Here is a 22,672-nt window from a genome sequence, read left to right on the forward strand (position 1 = left end):
CATGAGATTTCAGGTGGCTGTGCAATGTCAGAAGTCTGCAAACAGGCTTGTGTGGACTTTACATAACACTCTCTTATAAGGCTATATGACCACTATTGCCTGATCTCTGAAAGACCTCTGCTAACTGGACGCAGGGTTAATGGAAGGAATTAAGACCGGGCCAAAGTCTAATATCACTCCTCCACCATGTCAGTGGTAAGTCTTGAGCGCAGTTTGGCTGTCTGTCAGCAAGTTTATGTAAAATACTTCATTTAATTAAGCTGGGGGAAAGGCAAAGGAAGAATCCATGAAACCTTGGTGCCAATCTGGATAACTCTATAAATCTGAGACTGGTAGATACCGCAGCAGTTTGCCTTGAATTTTCTCCATGAGATACCCAATAGGATTAATTGTTTAGCACTGAACAAGCTGCATCTCATAGGCTGGTTTATCCCTGTACAAAGTGAACCTTAATAAAAGTCTAGGTGGACCAGATTACTGAAATTACACAAAAGATAAATGCAGCCCCATCATGATGTCATCCAGTGCTTTGTGGAGTGCTATTTTGAAGGCTCAAAACATTTTTTGCTATCTGCGTGATAGCTTTGTGTGATGAGTGAATAATGGAAAATAAAGCATATAATCATGTTCCTAATAATAATAACAATAATAATAATACTTAAACTTTATGTACAGGACAGTCCGTTATATAATTCTAGAAAAGGACTGGCACTTGAATAAATACATCAGGGGACTTAAACAATGTCATAAAAAGAAAAAGAAAAAAAAATACTAAAGCCTATTAATAAATGTGAGTTGCCAAAGCTGATCGTAGTAAAACAGTAAAACCCGTCTGTCGTTGCCAACACATGATGCTGGCTGGTTACAGCTTTTGCATTCCAGCCATAAATGCGCAATTGTTCAAATCGTGCCGTTTCTATATGATCATCCCTCTACGATCTTTGTTGATAATACAACTGCTGGATTGCATTATTAGGTAATGTTTCAAAGAGCAAGATAGGAGCAAGTGTACAGTTAAAAAGTAAACTAAGACAGAGCAGTTGCATTGAAATCTCTCAAAACACAAGTGAGCATGGTTTGTGAAAAGCTGTGTGTCTGTACGGGTAAGTGTGCTTGTCCACCCTTGGTAGATATAACAAACAACTGACCCTTTATCTTACGTTAGGGTGCAAAACGAACTGGTCTGGCAATTATAGCCTTATTACAACTGGATCATTAGCTCCACAACAAGTTGTCCAGGGAGTCTAGAGCTGCTCAGGCCTTTCTAGTGCTCTGTTGCCCACAACGGATGAACAGAGGCAAATAATTGTGAGCAGTAGGATACAAATGAGAAAATATCAATAGGGTGTATATTTTTCAGCAAACTTAGAAACTTTCTTTGTGTGTATCTAGCTGTTATCATGGCAGATAAGTGTTCAAGTATGGACGTGAATAAATAAAAAGTTAATAAAAATTTGATTTCTATTTAATAAAAAACCTTTTAGGAAATGTTTAATTTTCTGCAGCAATTTAACAAATTAAGACTAATCCTAATTAATACAAAATAATAGAAATTATATAGTCTTTGGAAAAGATCATCACATGAGAATATCAGTTCCTACCCAAAATCCCTCCAAAATATAACCACCATCAGGAAATATTCAACTTAAATAAGTCTGGAAAAAAAAAAATCATTGACCTCTAAATAAAGTGCCAGTGCACCCAAGTGCTCACAACTTTTACACATGGTTTTGATAGGGAAGGTCTGCAAATTTAAAAGACAAAAAGGGGAAAAATAGTTTTCTTGGAGGAAAAAAAAAATTGGAGCATACCTTTGAAACCTAAATCACAGAAACAAGTGAATAAATAAACACACTTGACATGGTGCACTATTAAGACACCCAGACGACCTTATGCCCATCCTCAAATTAGATGACATTATAAAACCAGACAAACTATGTACAAAAATAAAATAAAAGATTTGAATAAAGTTTGGAAGTTTAGTTTATTCTTTTATTTTAAAGTTAAGACACATTTTCTCATTGGATTTAAAGGAAGGGCCCAGAGTGTGACAGGTAATGCATGTTAATGAGTTCTTGCAAAAATTAAAAAAGTTTCCACAAACACAGTTAAATGTGAAGTGTAAAAGCATTATTTACAATAATCCCTCTCACATCTAAGTGTTTAGCGGTTAATTTCATTCTGAGCTGCCAACTCTCCAAAGTTCAAAACTACTTCAAGACAGACTGCCAATCAGGTCTTTCAATTTGTCTAATGGAAGCGTTGGTTTGTAATTTTTTTTATGACACTGCTATACATTTACACATTTTTGACTTGTGTGTCGCTTGTTTTGCTCTTTGGCTTAATCAATTTCCTTACTTGTATTGATCAGATCAATCCCAAATCTCACCTTTTTACTCTCATTAATTTGATTACAAGTCTAGAATAGATGCAACAGATAAATACACCTATATTAAGGCATCAAAAAGCCCCTTATTAACAATCACTTATATGACAAAGGATATAACTAATAATGAGATAAGGGTGATCACGCCCCCAAAAGGCTTAAGCTCTGATGAGACTTCTTGTCAAATCTGAAACCATTGTCTGTCATCTACTGGGTGGAGCTGTGCAGGAAAGGGCTAAAATTGGTTTCAAGTGTGAGTAAGTGTCTGGTGCACCCTCTCTCATCTTGTGATAGATGAGAGGAAGTCCCCAGGGATGTAAGGGTGATTGTAACATGGTTGCTAATTGATGACATGGCTGGGAATGATCTACGGCAGAAAGAGGGTCCACTAAGTTGGAAGAGAGTTTGAAACGACTTTGCAGACGGTCAACAGTCAATACCAAAGAATTTTCAGTTCGATGACTGCTTTTACCTGAAAGAGCAAGTTGTCCACTCACTCAAGTTGTGCCATATTAAATCTTAGATAAAGTTGACAGGTGCTGCAGGTGTTTTTGATCGAGTCTAGATTGAAAACACTGGCTTTAAAGCAGGCGCCACATCCTTCTCTATAGCACTCCAACTTCCTAACTTATTAAAGACATGTCTGCGTGTTTCAGCTTTTACAGAAGTGGGTATCTGCCCTTGCTTATTTGCCCACATCTAGTAACCCATCAATAAAAGGTCAGACAATAGCAGAGGTTTCAAGCGAGGCTAAATACTGCAAGATATAGGTGAAATGAACCAAGGACAGAGAGCTTCTATCACACCAATGCCAATCTACAGAACCTGCACTCCCAACTTTCAGGGAAAAGCAGCTTCTTGCCGATGATTTTGTTTTAATTGACACAGAAAACACCCAAAGCTATTATTTTATATTGACAATATAATATCTTGTCCAGTTCCAGGTGCAAACACCTACAACTTTTAGGATGCTTCCAATTTTTATAGCAAAGAAAATCTTTTTTTTTTCTCAGTATGGTGAGTGCTCTGAGGATAATCTAAAGAAGATAAAGATCCACAAGTTAGCATCAGTACGAAATGTTGAAGCACTGTCCCTTGGCCTTACCTGATCCGTTTCCATTATATCAGCAAGATCATTCTCTGACATATTGAGGATGGAGGCAGCAATGGACTTGGCTTTGATCATAGACTTGGCTGCGGGGCCACTCTTTGCTGCCACGGAGTTGGCCTGCCTCAACCTCCTCCTCTTCATCAACTGCTGCTTGACCTCTTGAACGTCTAAAAGTATTTCACTGGCCAGAGTCTGAAGGGGGAGGAGAAAAGAAATAAGAAAAAAAAAAAAAGAAAAAGAGGATGATGAAATAGATATAGAAAAACAAGAGGGATAGCTCTGCCTGGCAGATGAATAAATGAAATTGATCAAGCATGCGCCAGAGAGGCCTAGTACATTATGGAGGAATATTGAGTTTGACACACTCAAGATTCTCTTCGGTTTCGCCTCACGCTCTCCTGTAGGAATGTGGACCTGAGGGTTTGTTGCTCTGTCGATTGAAAGCTGAGGGAACAAGGCTTTGATATTAAACACACCCCAAGTTTTGCTAAATTCTCCATAGATGGAGAATCATGCATCAGAGAGAGCAAGAGACAGAGAGCTACTGAAGATAGAGCCATTCATTTATTTATTTGCTTTCTGAGTGTCTCACAGTACAACAGGGTAGCATAACACTGTTAATAATTAAGCTACGAGGGGCTGTTTCAAATGGTGCCCAAGTGGATGGCAGGCAAGAAGAGGAAGGCCTGGCATGGCACAGCTGTCGGGCACTAAATGGGAGTTTGCTCTAAATACAGAGAGACAATTAAATGTTAAATCTGCCACTGTACACGAGAAAGCCAATAAAGTAAACTCCCCTTTGCTTCATTTTGAACTTATTGATCGAGGCAATAATGTTCTGTATCATTCCCTTGTAAGCCTGCTGAAAAGCTGACCTTGGATAGATGGTCAGATGAGGGGAAGCTAGAGACAGGAGAACCTGCAGTACACAAAACAAAATACACATAGAGAAAAAGAATAACAATAAAAGGGACTACTAGTTTTAGTACAGTAGATAATAATAAGAAGCAAACTGATAAATGGTGTTGTACACATGCTCATGGTTTCGTATAAACATGAAAAGTGCTGAATCAAATGAAGAGTGATTGCGCATGCAGCGACAGGAGTGGAGGTAAACACCTCCACTCCTGTCATTTTTCACACAGCCAAACTAAGTGCAGCTTGAAGTTGGCAATATGAGCATGTGTTGCTCAGACTTTCAGAAATTAAAGGAAAATGTTTAATATGTTAAAACCGTCTAGTTTCTGATTATTTGCCTTTTAATTTGCCTGCTGTTGTTATAAGGTGTAATACCTGGATGACTGACATAAAAATAAAACAGGTGTAACTTATGCATTGAGATTCAGGACACCCATCCACCTTTGAGTTATCTTTTCTTCAGACAGTCTGATCCCATTTTGGTTAAATTAAACTTCAACTTTCAAATAGGCTGGCTTTTGTTGCCACTTCAGAGTAAATATTCAGAAAGAAAAACAAAAAAAATCTCATTTGTCTCCTGATAAAGAAAAGCAGCTTTAGCTCATTTTGGGGATCTGAGAGTATCGTTTACCCCGAAGGAATACACAGCTCATTAACTAAGAGTTGGAGATCTTATTATTTTATCTACAGCCTTATAGATATTCACTGTCACTAACCAGGAATGAAATTCAATTGCCAAAAACCCTGTAAGGAGAAGAAGAATCCAGAAAGAGATTAAAGGGTAATTCTATCTTTTATTCCTTACCCTTACAAGATAGATGGGATGGGCGGATGTGAACATTCACACACAAAAGCTACTTAAATAAAACGATATTTGTGTGTGTGTGTCTGGAGAGCACCACAAACACTGTAGCCAGTGGGCCAATTTAGAGAGTATATGGATTAGAGTGTGGAGTTAGGGATCAAATGAGCAGATAAAAGACATCCTCTTAAAGATCTTGCGACCACTGAAAGACCCGTCACGCACACAAGGACATAAATGGCCATTCAAGATCATAAAGAGCAGCGCAGGGAGAGAAAATCTGTTAATTTTGTTGGACTATAGAAGCACTGACATGAAGAAATTCCCATTTAGCAGCACTTATATCCCCACAAACGTAAATGAGGTTTACCTAGGAAGCAGATTTCATAAATGCATTAAAGTTAAATGGATGCTCTCAGATAAATATGTTGTTACATTATTGCTTTACAGTCTTGCATATTTACAGCAAGTTCTACAGCAATGCCATCCAATTATAAAAAGAAAAAATAGACTCAATAAAGCTTTAAAGTACATTTGTATTCCTCTAAAAAGATATACTGCCTAAACCATGTACAGTATTTTGTTTTCTTCACAGTGTTGACAAGCAAAAAATATTCTTAGGAAGAGAATCATCTCAGTATGAGTATGCTTGTGTTGTGAAATAGTCACAGCATGCATGGCCACTGTTTAGCAGTTCAAGAGCAATGCTTACAGCCTGGGGCGTGTGCAGGGGCCAAAAGGGTTTGCTGGCACACAATAAAAAAAAAAAAAAAAAAAAAGTCTTCATACACAAATACACACTTGCACTACAGACAGGAAGAGAGAACAAAAAAATAAGCTCATAAAGACACAGACAAATCTACACACACAAACACACACGCAGCCCTCCGGTCCTGATCAATACATGACAAGAGTAAATCTCCTCCGGACGTCAGGCAGCCCAATCAAAGGGCTTGGTGTTCTTATAGGGGATCACAAGAGCCAGGGGGAGACAAACAATGATGTGAATCCTCAACAACACAATGGCCTCAACAGCCTAGGGTTATGGGAATGAAGAAGAGTAATACAGGCATAAGGTTTATTTCTATATATGTATTTATAAATAAGATTTTACATGTAGCGTAGCCTTCATTTGAAGATTTTTTTGTATGTGGGTCTTCCTCACTCTATAATTGTGTTTGTGTATCTGGGCACAATATTAGCATAAAAGAAAGGCCAATGCTTTGGTTGTTTGGAAGATTCTGACAAAAGGAAGCAGAGGATCCCATCCATCCATTTGCAAATAGAAACGAATCATAAAAAGACAAGATATTTAAAAAAAAAAAAAAAAAAAATTCCCAAAATGTTTGTCCTGCTGGGACAAAATCAATAAATGCTGCTGCTGGATTCCGTCCCAAATCCGCTACTTGATTTATGTGCGTGTGCAGAAAATTCTGCCATCTTTATCTATATGCCAAGCCCTTTTCTCCTTTGACAGACAGATATCAGGTGAACAAAGGTGATGGACAGCCTTTATCAGCCTCTGGCAGACTCACACACAGATTGACACAGACACACAAAAACACAAGGTGATGGATTAGGTCCAGACAAAGACTAAATAACTGTTTCCAGCATGGAATCAGCTTTCTTGCAGGGGTGGCCTGTTTGATTAAACAAAGGATGGAAAAATTAAAATCATAACCATGAAAATATGTAAGTTTTAATAACTATGAAGCTTTCTTCTGGCATATAGGTGAAACTGGTTCAATTTAAGTATGTAAATGCCAATGTGCTCATGCTTAACTATATCCCCAAAGTCCTTTGGGAAGTTCCTGATGTGTTTTGAAGACAGGAGGGGACTCCTCTGATACATCCTTTGCCTCGACTTGGACTGGGTCAGGTCATCTTCTTGTTGGACATAACCAGAACACATGAGAAGTAATATAGCTGGCATCCTGAGCTGTATTACAGTTCCCTTTAATGTAGAGAAGCAACGGTTTGATTCTTGGACCACTAAACTGATTAATTTATAGCTTCATCAGTAAAAATGTTTACTGACTTATAAAAATCAGTAATGAGATTTCCTGAACGTTGACAATAATAAAACTGGGATCTCATTAATAACATGACAAAAAGCTAATTGGGAAAACTGAATTTTCTAAACAAACATTGGCCAAACACACACAAAAAAAGCATCGTTTTAAGTAATATTTGGAGAAGGGAAGAAGATGTAAAGCCCAGAATATACTGTATATCCAGTGATACATAACTATTTATCAGTATAAAGCTGTGGGAAATGAATTTATCCTTTTTTTGATTTGTTCACGTATTGGATTTGATCAAAAGAAGTCAATATAATCTTTCAAAACTAACAGGACGTGTTATATTAGTGTCATTTGTTTAGCAAAAATAAGCCAATACATCAATAATCATCTCAGAGCGAAACAAGTCAGAGAAGCAATTGTCACAGTCTGCTATAGAAATGGCAACATATGATCATTTACATAAAGTTTGATGTCAGTCCTTTTACAAAGAGAAAGAATATTGGCATGTAGAAAGCTGAACAAGTTTAGCTAGTTTAGAAGCCAAGAGAAATACTCTTCTTTGAAAAGAACATGGCAGCAAAGGTTAAGTTTGCAACTAAACTGGAGATGTTTGTACAAAATTTAGTAAAAGAAAAAAAAAAAAAAAGCAAACACAAGTACTTATATCAATTGTTCAGCATAAAGTGGAGGTTTAATGATTTGCACCAGTTTTGCAGCGACAGGTCCCGGAAACCTTGCAGTCATTGGGTCCACCTTGAACTCCTTCAACACCACAATGTCACTAAAATACTGCAGAGTGAAATTAAACTAATTCAAAGCAAAACATGCAAATGTACAACAAAATATCTGAAAAAAGAAAATAATCAAAGAACTCTAATTTCCCACTTAGACCTCAGCTGGATTGAAATGTTGGGGTGGCGCTGTAAGAGAGGTTGTTTTTATCATTTGAAGTTACATTTATCTAGATTTATGACCTACTCAGAAATTTTTTAGCTATAACACAACCAATGGAAAATTTTAAGCTCTACTAACTGCATCCCCTGCAAGCTGAGTGGCAGTGTGATTTTGCCTACTTGTGATTTTAACTAAATCCAACTGAAGAAGACAAGATTATCCAGGTAAAGAAGTTCAAACCTGAACCAGTGTTAGGCAAAACATTTTGTCTTGTTTACCAAAAGATTTAAAGTTGACATTCAGAGCTGAAGCTGGGTGTAACATGTTTTAGTGTCAGTTTGTTTTGGGTAGATTTAGATCAGTAAAAGGTGGAACAAACAGCCCATTTAAGACATGATATTCCAAAAAATGTTCCTAAATTTTCTTGATAATTTTAGCTCTTTTTTTTATTTTTTATTCATTCATTCATTCATTTTCTGAACCGCTTAATCCAATTCAGGGTCACGGGGAAGCTGGAGCCTATCCCAGCTGGCTTTGGGCGACAGGCAGGGTACACCCTGGACAGCTCGCCAGTCCATCGCAGGGCCACACAGAGAGACGAACAACCACTCACGCTCACACTCATTCCTAGGGGAGTAACCAATTAACCTAACATGCATGTCTTTGGATGGTGGGAGGAAGCCGGAGTACCCGGAGAGAACCCACGCATACACGGGGAGAACATGCAGACTCCACACAGAAAGGCCACTGACCAAACCCCTCCCCAGCCAAGGATTGAACCAGTGACCCTCTTGCTGTGAGGCCACAGTGCTAACCACTGTGCCACCGTGCAGTTTTGTTTTAAAAACCAGTAAATATGTAGACGTCTGATATAGTCTTATTTTACGACACTCCTGACACCATTATATCTTGGAAAATTGAGCGTACACTCACACTTTGCTGGGAGTTACAGAATATTTCCACACCTACCTGGCTAAATCTGGAAGAAGACCGTTTAAACCACGGATCAAGCAGCAGAGGGATGGAGGGTTACTACTTTACAGGACATTGCTGACACAGCAGCATCGGTGACATTGTGTATTCTATGATCAAGTTTTTATTTACAAATGTTGGACAACTTTTACCCAGTTACCAATGAAATGAATCCCTACACCTTACTGTAACTCTAGATGAAAGACTGGGAATGCATTAGTTAAGATAAATGATTAGACTATACAGTCACAGGACTTGTCCCTTCATGACAGTGTGTTACCTTGATGAAAGAATGAAGCTGCTCCAGCTGGGAGTAGGCCTGACCAAGCTGTCTCTGAAGCTTGTCTAAGGCATAGGAGCTCTTTTCTGTTAAACCCTCCATTTGCTCAGTGGCAGTTTTTTCCAGGGCAGCCAAAGCCTGCTCACTGGCTCCAACTTGAGCTTGCAGCGCATGGACACGCTGCTCCTGTAAAGATAAATAAGCAGAATTGGTCAGCTCAAAATAAGTTGACAATCTGCATCAGCTTGTGGATCATTTGTGGAAACAGCTTTAAAGTAAGAATTCAATTTCTGAGTATGGTGACTCCAAGTGAATTCTGCTAATTTGATGACACTTGGACAGATTTAGCTTAAGGAGCAACTGTCACATTTGCTATGGTTACATGATGTTTTTCAATTCAGAATTAATAATTCAAAATTAAATAATTCAGAATTAACGTATTCTCCTATGAGTTTACATGAAAATAATAATTCTGAATGAAAGTTTACATGAAACCCGTCCTCACTTAATTCTTCTTTAGTGCGGCAGGTTGGGAAGGGTTCTGATTGGACAGAGGGTGCACGTGACGTATGATGTATACCGGAAAGAAACAAAGTTCGCTCCCTGCTTCTCATCTTTTCAGTCGTAACTTGTAAAAACTACATAATAAGTACCAGTTTCGCCACAATTTTTACAATAAATTTGAAGTACCAGCTCAACACGAGCATACTACTTCACTTTTTGCATCAACTGAGGAGAAGAAGAAAGATAGAACACCGAGCACGGGAGGCAAAACAACACGCGTCATCGGGACAGGACAAGGTAACGAGCATGTGCAGAACCACTGGAATTAACTTAAAACGTAACTAAGGTTTACATGACAGAAAAATTAAATAGTTCAGAATTAAAATGCGAATAAAGCAGCCACTTACATTGGAATTAAGTTTAATTCCAAATAGAAATTTGCATTAGGAATTAAGTGTTAACATGGTCCTTTTTCATCAGGTTAAAGCGAAATTTACTGTTATTTGGAATTAAACAGGAATTAAAACTCCCATGTAAACGTAGCAAATTTAGCATCTTTATCAAAAGTCCCAAAATGTTCTGGAGAAGTTTTAGACAGGCAGTGTACAAAAACACAAATGTCTGCAACATTTGCTCTGGATTTTTTAAATGTTTTGATGCAGTCGCCGAGGAAAATGTCTAATAGACCAGCAAAAAAAGAAAAGATGAGCAAATGTTGCACTAATTTTTCTGTGCTTTCACTGTCAATGAGACAGAAAACCTTCATATTCTGAGATCAAATGTTCAGCGGAAAAAATCTCCTGCTGTTAAGCACAAGTGGTCGCAGCAACTGCAGAAAGTCTGGAGTGAAATGTCAGCACATGTTCCTGAACATCTCAGGAGTAAAAATTGCTCACAGACAATTACACTATCATACTTTTATTATAGAGAAAAAAATCTAATAAAGACAATCTTTGCAAGCACTTACACCTGACAGTGTGTTGTGGACATATAAAATAAAATAACTTTAGAAAAACATGTCAAACAAAAGCTGAAGCAAAGGTGTGTGATTATATGCGATTGAGATGAGATTTTTTATCAAAAACAAAAGCTTTCTAATTCTATATCAAACAAATAAAAAAATATGGAAACAGGCAGTATGTAAAGTGACTTGACATGGATGAGTGTGGTCGTCTTTATTGCCCACAACACTTTTGTATGAAAGAACTTGTTGAAAACAGACAGAATTAACTGAATCTGTATTTATATGCTCTTACTTAGATTCTCATAAGGAGTGTAGTTATTTCTTTTTTGGGGGGTTTTGTTTCTGACCTTTTTCTCCAGGTCCCCTTTTAGTTTTGTACAGGAAGCCTCATGCTGGCTCTTCTCTGCTGTTGCTACATTTAACCTCCTCTTTAGAGATTCAATGAGGGCTTTCCTGTTGGTGGCCTCCTCTGATAAAGTTTTCACCTGTAAAAAAAAGAATACAAAAGCAAATTATGACAAGAGAGGAAAGGCCAAAGAAAAAAGGTAGGGGGGGGCAACAGTTTTCTTTTACGTGATACACAAATATGCAACATGCTAATTAAACATTTGATTATTTATTTATTATTTTTATTTATTAAATATATTAAATATTCTATTAAATATTTATTTATTAAATAAATAGGTACAATGTCTGTTTTACGATGAGCAGCAATGGCTCATGCTCACCTTCTTCTCCAACTCCTCAATTTGCTCCCGGTAACTTTTCTCCATGTCCTGCAGGAACTTCAGTCTTGTCCTCAAATCATCCACTAGCTGCCTTTTCATGTTAATGTCTCGTTCCACGTGGCCCACTCTGCATACATGACCAAAGAATGCATGCAGAAAGACATGGCATGACTGAACATGAAGTCTGCACAGATATTCTCTCTCTCTCTCTCTCTCTCTCTTGCGCAAGCAGAGCCACACTTAACAACAGCTATCTACATGGCAGACTTAATACAGACACACACAGAGACAGACACATACACTCCAAGCTGGCAGGCACAGTGTCCCCATGCGCTACATCAGGCATGACAGCTCATTATGACAACTAAATACACTGGCATGCTGCTTGGCTAAGTGGAGGGTTGTGAAATGGGGATGCATATGTAATTCTAAATGGCATATATTAGAACAAGTGCTCTGGCAGGGAATGCCGCTTTAAGTGTGATTAGGGAGTGCTTTTTGACAAACGGCATTTCGAATCAGCAGTGACACTACTTGAGAGGCTGTAATCAAGCATTTAAATGTTTATTATTTTCAGTTCGGCATTATGGCAGCCACATAAAAACACAGCAGCGGGGAGACCTTGCTTGGAAGAGACTATTTATGAAGAGAATATGCTCTAAAAGTGCTGTTTGTTTGTGGGTCGCTCCCTTAAGAGACAATGTCTCTAGTTTTGTAAACTGCTCGTGTCATAGCTGTTGAAAACACGCACCATATGTCACTTCCCATTTCAATAATCTCCTATATTTACATGTTTAATATTCCTGATTTCTACAGTGAGGCCTTTTATTTAAGTGGTCTGAGTGTGTTAGCATGTTTTATTCTGTTTTCATAAAAGGCAGATATAAGGCATTTTTCATGGTTGTCTATACCTCGGGGAACTGGAACAAATAGAATAAAGATCATAAGGATGCAGTTAATTAAATGCTTTTCCTTTTTTTTAAAAAATTTTTTTTATTCACTTTCAAAGATGTAGTGACTGTCTTAGCTCCCACATGCACGCACACACACATCGTGTTGTGTGTGTTTTAAACAAACAGATGACGCAACGCTACAGCAAATGCTTTCGTGTGAGTAAATGTCCCTGCCTCTCTAGATGGATGAATGCCTGAGGGCAGAGTGGTTAAATAAGTGTGAGCTTGTCCTATTGGAGTGACATTAAATTAAATGAGAGAGGAGTCTGGCCTGGGGACTTTGGGGGAGGAGGAAGTAGAGCTGGCTGGTTACCCCATGGATTTGGCCATTAATGAGAAAACCCATATTGAACCTTTCAGATGACTGTCTGGTGTTGACTTAAAGACGAAGTGCAGCAATAAGAGCCCCACCAGCTCCCTCTGCCCCAATGCTAATGGCAATTAGACCGACAACATTTATTTTAGATGTTCTCTTCTTCCACACCCCAAAAAGAATAGAGGATAAAAAAGAATGAAGGATATATGGAGCTGCTGCTGGAGCGTGTGATCTCTATTTATGAGTGTTAGTGGAAAGAGAGAAAGCGAGCCTCAAACTATATCCCGATCACTCGCACGTTTGTTCCCTTTGTTCTGTGCTTGTTGGCAATATTGTTCATCAAACATGCGTGTATTGTAATGATAACCGTCAGTGGTCTGAAGTATGTGTGCATCAGAGAGCGAGCGAGAGCACACTTTTTCTGTGTGTGTTGTTAAGAATGAAGAGCTGGTGGATGTTTCATGTGGCTGATAGACAACAGAGCTAAAGATGAAAGAAGCAGTTTCATAAATAAGGCAGGGCCATAGTGCCGGATATTGACTGAGGACATGCCGGTGTACTTTGAAATTCATTTCTTTTTTTTTTCCCCCTCTTCTCTTCTTTAAGGCGAAGCAGCCTTGCTCCCTGTGTGTGTGCTGAGATGTATATTTCAGAGACGTCTAGACATGCCTTTCATTCTGAGAAGGGGTCCCTCCATGGAGGCAAATGGAGTGGTAGGCCAGGAAAGACGGCAAGTTACGTGTCTGTGCATGACTGAGTGTGTGACAAGAGCCAAAATAGAGGAAGAGGCTGTCGCACAAACACAGCTGAGGGATGCTCACTCTGTCGGGCTCTGATCCTCCATGCTTTGGTCACACACAAACACATATTCGCTGTTTTTATGTTTTTGTACACATGCCCTGGATGTATTATTGAGAATGGCAGGCAGAGGACAGAGCATGCCAGACAAAAACAGCGTGAGAGAAGAAAGCAAAGTTGTGCTTTGTACCTCTCTTTCAGTTCAAATATGATCTTCAGTTCAAGTCTCAACTCTTTTCCTTGGTGAATTGTGTGAAAATATGCATGATGACTATGTAACACAGCAAGTCCTGAATCCACTAAACATGCAACTCATTGGGGTGTGTGGCCCACAGGCCAGAAGGCTGCTGAGTGGGTTTTGGTGTCATGGGCCAAAGGGGTCCTTTCTGCATCACAAAAACAATCAATACACTGCTTTGGTCTGTATCACAGCTACCCACATTTACATTCCCAAACTACATGAGACAAAAAAACCCCACATAAATACATGTTCATACATACTAATTTCTTAAGTTGTTTTTTATTCTACTTGCTCTTGAGGAGATGCATAATTTCATGAGTAAAACATGGCAAGGAGATGGAAGAATCAGTGAAGTGCAGCAGATGGAGTGTTGCCACATGGTGGAATCAAACACTGCAAATGAGAGCTGCAGAGGACGAGCAAACATGCGGGAAGCGACGCAGGCGGACGGGGAGAAAAACACAGAGAAGGGAAGTAGACAGAAAGAGAAAACAGCACAAAAAAAAAAAAAAAAAAAAAAGACACGTATCGAGAGCAACAACACAAAGGAAAAATGAAAAGTAACACTAATTAAGACAAAGGTGTGGGACTAACTTGTCCTGCAGCTGGCAGAGCTTGTCTTCCTTCTCTTTGAGCTGGCCCCGAAGGGCTTTGTTAGCGGCCATCTGCCTTGTGACCTCGGCACTCGCACTCTGGGGAGAGGGTACACAGTAAGTGTGTTTGTTAATGCGTTTGAGCGTGTGTGATAGGGGGTGGGGAAGGTTTTCACGACACAGCTGATGGCAGGTCAAGCACAGCATGCCTCCTCATTATAGTTACAGTGGGAGGGTGGAAGGTGCTAAAAGAGGTTAAGAGGAATACTATATTTTTCAAACTGGAAAAGATAAGGTTGGTAATTAGCAGAAATAACAGACCTACAGATCTGAGGACCTTTGAGAGGAGTTTTGTTGTAAAAAAAAAAAAATTGCTATCATTAATATGCTAATTAAATTATTGAACATTATTTATATTAATAAATCTCTTATATCTTAATATTTTACAGTTCTTTCACCCCCTTATGTACAGCTTAGTAAGAAACTCAGTCATAAACTTGAACAGCATCAACATTTTTAACTCCACAATAGCTAGAACTTCACTTTGCATTTAAGCTGAATTATTCGTTGCTACAAATGGTTCATGATGACAGGTCAGCTTCTGATAATAACAATGATGGATATTTAAACATGCACATTCACTTTGGTTTAAAGGGCCCTTGTCTCTTGTGGGTACTGTACCAGCACAAGCTTTTGACAATGCACTCACTCAATGTGCACACCCCCACAGCGCATCCCTCGCTTCTCTCTTAAGCTGTCACCTACCATGACTTCCTCAGATGTGTGTAACGACAGCAGCAATCTGCTCTGTGACACTGATGAGCTGACTGCTGACAGGGTGATAATGCTATGGTACCATTCACACCTCATTCCCTATGATGTAGGGCACGTCGCTGCTGTTATTCCCCATTTCTCATCTCTCTGACATCTACTCCAAAGTAAGATCAAATGATAAGAAATGCTAATTCGTGTTGAAATCACATGTAATTTCAGGTGATGCTATCTGTTAACAGGAATGCTCAAGAATTTTGTTTTTCTTTTCTTTCTACAAACATGAGCGATTCGAAGGTGAAACCTTGACAGTTTCTTTCAGAATTCTTCCGAGACCTCGTGGGTTGTGAAATCTTTAAACCAGTTTAATGTTAAAGTGGCAAAGGAATTGATGTTTGATAAATAGCGGGAAATGTTTTAACAAATGAAAGAAGAAAAATAGAAGTGCATGTGAAATCCAAAACTGCTGAACTGAGAAGTAAAAGAGAGTAAATAAGATATAAAAAAAAAACCAGAACTAAAATACTATAAATCTTTAAAAATTAAAAAACATTTTCTCCACGGTTGTCCACACACTCTGTTGCGTTTTTTTCCTTTAAAACCAAACAGCTTTAATCCATGTCATGGTATTATCCACTCAAGCTTTACAACACAGTAAATTGAGAATGAACAGTCTTTAATACCATCACACTCTGAAGAAACTTCTCTCATAAGGCATGCACAAAAAAGGCAATGTATGAGGGCAATACATGAAGTTAATGACCACTAACCTTTAGTTTGGCTTGAAGTTGTTTGACTTCAGCCTCCAGAGCCTGAGGGGCAGGGTTAGCTGAGGTAGACGTGGAACGGCCCTGGCAGGAACATTGAGTCATTACTGGTGCAGCTGGTGGTGGTGCAGCTTGTGGGGGGAAAGTAATCTGCTTCCACTGCTCAAGCTCCATCTCCAAAACTTTTTTCTGCTGCTCCACACCAGCCAGGTCAGAGGTCAGTTTCTGCAGATTGATCGACAGGCAGGATTGGTTAAGTTAGGCCACTGGAGATGACAAAACAACCAAAAACAAAAGTTTTGCCAAACTTGGCGGTGATAACTAAAAAGCAACGGGAATCATTATGGTAAGACTGGCTTAACTGACATTCTCCAACTCAGGACTGTTATAATAAATTTCATGTTTGATCAAAACAAATGAGACAACTACATCTGATTGAAAACAATGTCCATCACTATGTGGGCTCTTATATAATTATATGCATATGAACAAACAATTGGACAATAAATATTAATTACAACATAGCAGAATAAAAGCATTCTGCGGCATCAGAAGGCACGCTGACACAGATAAAGTTCAGCATTTGGTAAGTGGTTAGGTTAAAATTGATGAATGATGATGAATAAACCTGATCATGTACAATGTACAGTGTATCAGTGATGCTTATGATGAGCACCCAAAATAAACAAGTTTAACCACATGTGTGTGGTGGATTAAGAAAGAAGAAGAAAAAAGAAATAAAAAAAAGCTCATCTTCTCTCCTTATTATGAAACACGGACAGGACTCGTATCACTCCAACTTTGGCTCAATACTGCAACAATTAGCTGATCTGGTATCATATCAAACATCAAGAATGCTTAATGGCACAAGTAGGAGACATGATACATGGAAATACACGCTGCAAACATGGTGTGAATGCTGGAAAGCACACAGACCCTAAACACACACACCCAAGTGAAACCGCAGATTCCCAGGGGTTTGCTCTATGCTCTGCATACATAGAGGTTATTGATATCTGGTTGCTGGCTGACACCTTTTAATAGAATCCCTCTTGTTTTAGGTTTCCTCTGCTCTGCTGAAGACACACATGCATGTCCCTGGGGAGGGTGGAAGAGAGGGCGGGAGGAGTAGAGAATGAAAAGTGGGGCTATGGCCCCAATGGCAGCATGCACGAATTAAGAGAGGCATTGATGACACTTCCTGTAAGACAGGCTTTGATTTCACAGGCCATTTTCAGCCCCAGTGAGAGATGACACTGACATGGACTGATATACTGGTAATTCCATTAGGAAGGCAGAGACAAGGGCTTTCTCTTTCTCCATCTTCTGAGCTGTGTTCCAACTGATTCTATTCCATGTTATTATTAGTGGCATAAAGAAGCACGTAACAGGCATTTACTAATTCTAGTAAAGAGAAAAGGAAAGACACTCAACATTTAAACAAACATTTCTGGTAATTTCTTTAAATTTACTAGACATATCTGTTAAAAATGAACGCATGGCTATCACATTTTGCCAAGAGTTATCCTTGGCTGGAACAGGACTGCATGCTTCACCTGAACCCTGAGCCATTTATTCTTAAGCGTCTTATGTCATTTTAATGAATAACTAGCTTATGACAACTTTTGGTCTCATTATTAGAATTTCAGTCACTGTCCACCATCAGTAAGACTTGCACTGCCCCTCCAGGTTCTTCAACAGAACGGAGGAAACCAGCTAAAATCATTAAAAGTCATGTGGAATGAGAAAAAAAATCCAAAGAACCCTCAAACAGATACCTTATTAGAGGAAAATCTAGAAAAAATGTGAAAAACACCATCAACATCGAAATGCATTCTTTATTATAGCAGCTGTTGCACACAATTACTATAACTTGGAGAGCACTGACTTTTCGATTTACCCCAAAATTTAAACATGATCTAAACTGCAGCAGAGAAAAGCTTGTGGCCAGAGTCAATAAAGTGTCTATTTTAATTTAAACCAAAATCTTTTCCTAAACATAGCTTAACACAGTTTAGTTGCACACAAATAAAAAAAATGACAGAAAACTAATCTCTTGCTATGTTTTTGAGAGTTGTGTTGATATGTGCGCAATGGCAGTATGACCATGCTGCAGACACATGCTGACCTGAGGTCAAAGCACTGAGGGAAGGTGCACATCAGAGCACAGCAAATCATTTTACTCCTCCAGAAAAGTCAGGAAGTAAAACACAAACTTATTGAGCCTCTGTTCATCAGTCACAATCAATTTTATTTGTATTCATTGTTTGACCCTTTTGTATTTATAAATACAGACAAATCTAAAATTTGATACTGGAAAAACAAACAAAACAAAAAAAAAAAGTGTTGCAGTTTTGCAGGGCAACCTGTGTCCGTTCTCGCTTCATACAACATTTAGGCTGATCAACAATCTATAACTCCTGCTGTCTGATTGTCTTCTCCATGATTCGCTCTTCGTTTTTGGGAGAAAAACTTAGACTGCAGCTTAATCAGTCACAAAAAGCAAAACTAATGGAGAGTCCCATCAGGAGCGACAAGAACACTTTACTGACTTTTGCTGGTAACAGGCATGATAGGCTTTCAGATCTTTGCATGACTGTTTTTTCCCCAAAAGCAAGTAAAGACATAAACTCCTCTGTCCATACTATATGTGTCTGCTGTCTTCCAAAGACAAGCTCATGCACAAAGCTTATGGCAGCATTTCCATGATACAGGCTCTGTCCTAGCGTTACACACTACATTTCTGTATGCAATGTCAGATTCTGTAAAGCAACAATGATTTCTTAGACACTCCCCAGCCAATGCAAGATTAATCATGGTTGCATGATGGTTTCTCTTGCAGTGTCACCTCAAGACCTGAGGGTCAAGTGCATCAAACAGTGGTTCCTGGCTTTGGCTTTTACACAATGAGATTTCCAAAGTTTCAGATTTCTTTTACTTTTATCATGCAAAACAAAATTTAAAGGACTTATATTTATTGTGTTTTGCTGAAAAAAAGTTAAGATTTTTTTAATCAGATGTGTAAATGGAGTTTGGCTCGAGGTATCAGTAAAATCCTGTCCTCCCTTAGAAAGACTAAGGCTTCTTTTTACAGGAGCTGAGCATTTTAACTAGAAATCTGCTGATTGCAAAATCTCATGGACAAAGTCCCTTTAATATTCCATAAATCTTGCTTTCGTTTTCATCTTTCTCCATCATTTTGCCTCAGGTGTGTTTGCTTACATCAAATTCTAGATGTGTTTAAATTTCTGAAACACAACAAAGCTGATCTTTGAAGACTGAAATCTTTTCCTTTGTGGATGTATTCGTTTGATAAAATGTTTAAACTAATTAACAATATAAACATTTTCTATTATCAAAAAAAGTATCAACTGATCAGGAAATTAGGTTGATTTGAAGAGCGCAAAAATATTATTTAAAATAAATGTTGAATCCAATTACTCAGGAATTCACATTTGGATGTTCAATTCGTATTCGTATAAGGATGAATGGAAGGAATACGATACCAGTGGACGGAAGGAGGGAAGGGGGCGAAATAGGAGGACAGAACGGCTGAAGGATGAGGAGACAGAGCAACACAAACAACTCTCAGCGAAACTGCCATGCTACTTCTTACATGATGGCCCCTGTGGAGGCTGTCCTAAGCCAATTACAAGCAGAGAGTTTTAGTTAGAGAGTTGGCCAGGACTGACTGGAACAAGTCCAAAGTCCATCACCTCTTGGCCTTTCCAGAGAGGGCAACAAGACCTAGCTTTGACCAGTCAGTCGGCTCCAGCGTTCTCTGCTGAAGTGGCATGAATACTGCAGGAGGAAAGAGGAAACAAACAGGAAGACAACAATTCCATCTCTGTCCAGTCATTCACTCAACTGTGTGTATGTGTGTATATATATATATATACACATGTGCCTTTACTGCTGTGCCAGAGTCTAAGGTCTCGTTGGGTTTCAGCAATCAGATACCTGGTGGGTGCACAAGGGCCACTTCCTAGGTAGCCAAGCTATGGAAGATGCACTCTGACCTGTGTGTACAAATCCACTCACACATTCTATCTACTAGTTTGCACAGTATATATACACACACACAGTGACAAAAACACGCACCTAATCATGCGTGCAGCGTGTCTTTGCTGGCAGCGGCTGGGTCTGGATTTACGAAAAGAAGTCTCTTGCCAATCAGAATAACTATTTGTCAAACTGTGTGTACTTACCTGAGTGTGCGTGTGTGAGTACATATGTTGATGATTACGGGGAGCACCTGACAGGAAAGATGTGGTTTAGGGACAAAAGTGCATGGTGTTTTATTTATACTCTATACCAAGTTTCTAACTGGAACGTAGATGATAAATAACTAAATAGGTGTGTGGCCCGGGACTCGATCAACAAACAGTCACCTTGTGCTTGTCCGTGAGCACAAGTGAGCATGTTTGGGGGAACGTAACTGCTAATGACACATATTAAAATGGACAACTGGCTTGTTGAAACAAACCACTGGAGGAAACAATGGCAGTCAGAGTGAGACAAAGAGTAAGAGATTCCCTTTCTCTCCTCTGTGGTGTGGCTCTAACCTCCACAGATGAGGCCAGCTCTGTCAGCTTACTTATTAAGCATGATAAGGGCATGCTACTGTTCCACTCTCAGTCTCAAGCATAAAAAAATCACCACCACAAAGGAAAAAAAAACCCAAAAAACAAAACAAAAACAACAGAGGAAAAATAAGACATTGCCGTTACAACTTACACTTACAACTGGCCTTTTGTTTTAGGATTTCCCTAGTTACCTGTTTGAGCTGCTTGCTGATGCTGAGTTTCTCGGTGAGCGTGCTGAGCTGTGCCATGATCATCTCATTGGTCCTTTGCAGCTCTCTGGCTGAGAGCAGAGCATCTTTCCTAGCACTTCTCAAGATGTCAATGTGACGCTGTTGAGACTTGATGCGCTGCCGCAGAGAAGAGGAGGAGCAGCGCTGGGTCTTCACAAGCATCCTCTTCCACCACCTCCTTCTCTCTCCTCTTGTCCCTCGCTCCCAGGGCTCATGCTGTTTATCATCTAACAGGAGGAGGTACATGCAGCTCAGAGTTGACATGTGCACACAACCTCAAAATCCCTATTTAGAAGCTCCAGCTGGGAGTTACCAGCCGAATGTAAAAATGCCTCTGTATGCACAAGTGGAAAACTCTGATATATTTAACAACCACAGTGATTAGAATTTTCCATTTATAAACAATTCAAGAGTTCAAGAAGGGAAAAAAAAGCAGCTTGTTAACTTCTCAAATACTTGTTTCTGATCAACAGCATGTAAACACATTGAATGTTCTATCAGCTTCAATTAATGGTTAATTAGATTTCTGTGGTTTAGCATGGGTGTGAAAAAGGCAAACTTCTGCTACCTCGGGCCACAACGTCGGCTTGTTTTCTGTTAGATTCTGCTGCCAGTGCTCCTGTGTTTGAGATGAGTGAACACCTGTAGGACTGAGGAGAGCAGGAAAGTCAGAGCGTGATGAAATGCAGCTGTTTAATACAACACAACAGTTGACATGTTGTGCTTTCTGAGACGCGGCTCACAGTGACACCGTGATCACAGAGTGCGCTCGGCTTAACGTGACAAGACAAATCACCCTGTGCTTTAATAATTTACCTGAGCATGTTCAACCCACTCCAACCGGAGCGACTCTCAGCGTGGATATTACTTCTGACAGATGCTTTCAAATGGCGCCTTTGTTCAATCCCTCTCTGAGAGCCCTGATTCGCTGCTACAGTATGATGGCTGTTAGCGTATAGTCATTTGCACACATTAGTGTGAATGCAAGTATGGTTGTGACACCTCCCAACTGCAACATCGTTTGTAGTGACATCAAAGAACTGCACCCCCCCCCCCCTCTCTCTCTGCCTACATCCTTTGTAATGGCGGTCAGGTAGGATTTGATCAATGCCAGGTTTGATCACACATGCAGAGAACCTTTTGCTTTGTGACACAGCACGTTGAGCTGTCACAGCGATGAGCCCACGAGGAGTTGATGGGCATATTTAGCGGATCTGGAAAGAGGAAACTGAAGGAGGATCTGAGACACGGGTCCTGACAGCTCCGTGGTTAGATTTACCACAACAAGCCTCACTTCTTGACTTTCTACCTTGCAAATAAAGAGATGAGAGGAGAAAAAGGCCAAACATCTTTAAAAAGGTCTCAGTCTTTCCTCTCTGCATCTCTATTCTTGGCTGACTTTATTCCCTGGGGTTTGGAGCTGCCATGTCCTCCTGTGAAGTAGTTTGATGTGGACAAGTGCACTGGTCCGGGCCTACTGATTTCACGGTGCTTACAGAGGAGGTGGAAAGGAAATGTTGATGACATTCATCCACAGGTAAGTCAGTGAATGGCAGTATGAGGAGAACTGCCAGTTCTGAGATGCATAAATATAAACTTAACCATGAGACAAGATGTTACGCTGTTTTTATTTAAAAAAAAAAAAAAAAAAAGACTTTTTTTTTTCAAATAAATTTTAAAAAATCCATTATAAATTTTTCTTGCCATTTTTTTCTTATTGATCTTTTTACTTGTCTTATTGGACATTATAGCAGCAGAATGATGGTCTGGCTACTGTGTTGTTTTTTTCCTAATTGAAATGAACTAAAATGATGAGCAAAAAAAGTTCTGTACA

General features: G+C 39.3%; 1 protein-coding gene across 1 annotated transcript in view; it reads right to left on the reverse strand.

Annotated features, from left to right (window-relative positions):
- Positions 1 to 22,672, reverse strand: part of cntln (centlein, centrosomal protein) — a gene marked incomplete at its 5' end in the record, with an annotated part of 93,378 nt that overhangs the window by 11,732 nt on the left and 58,974 nt on the right. Inside the window, 8 exons of the mRNA XM_079265145.1 lie at positions 3,492 to 3,689; positions 9,388 to 9,573; positions 11,203 to 11,340; positions 11,584 to 11,710; positions 14,486 to 14,583; positions 16,026 to 16,247; positions 20,800 to 21,065; positions 21,407 to 21,488. Of these exons, the coding sequence (XP_079121271.1) occupies positions 3,492 to 3,689; positions 9,388 to 9,573; positions 11,203 to 11,340; positions 11,584 to 11,710; positions 14,486 to 14,583; positions 16,026 to 16,247; positions 20,800 to 21,065; positions 21,407 to 21,488 (1,317 nt within the window). The remainder of the gene's footprint in view (positions 1 to 3,491; positions 3,690 to 9,387; positions 9,574 to 11,202; positions 11,341 to 11,583; positions 11,711 to 14,485; positions 14,584 to 16,025; positions 16,248 to 20,799; positions 21,066 to 21,406; positions 21,489 to 22,672) is intronic.

The sequence above is a fragment of the Telmatherina bonti genome, assembly GCF_933228915.1.
Source record: "Telmatherina bonti genome assembly, chromosome: 3".
In the NCBI taxonomy this organism is placed as follows: domain Eukaryota; kingdom Metazoa; phylum Chordata; class Actinopteri; order Atheriniformes; family Telmatherinidae; genus Telmatherina; species Telmatherina bonti.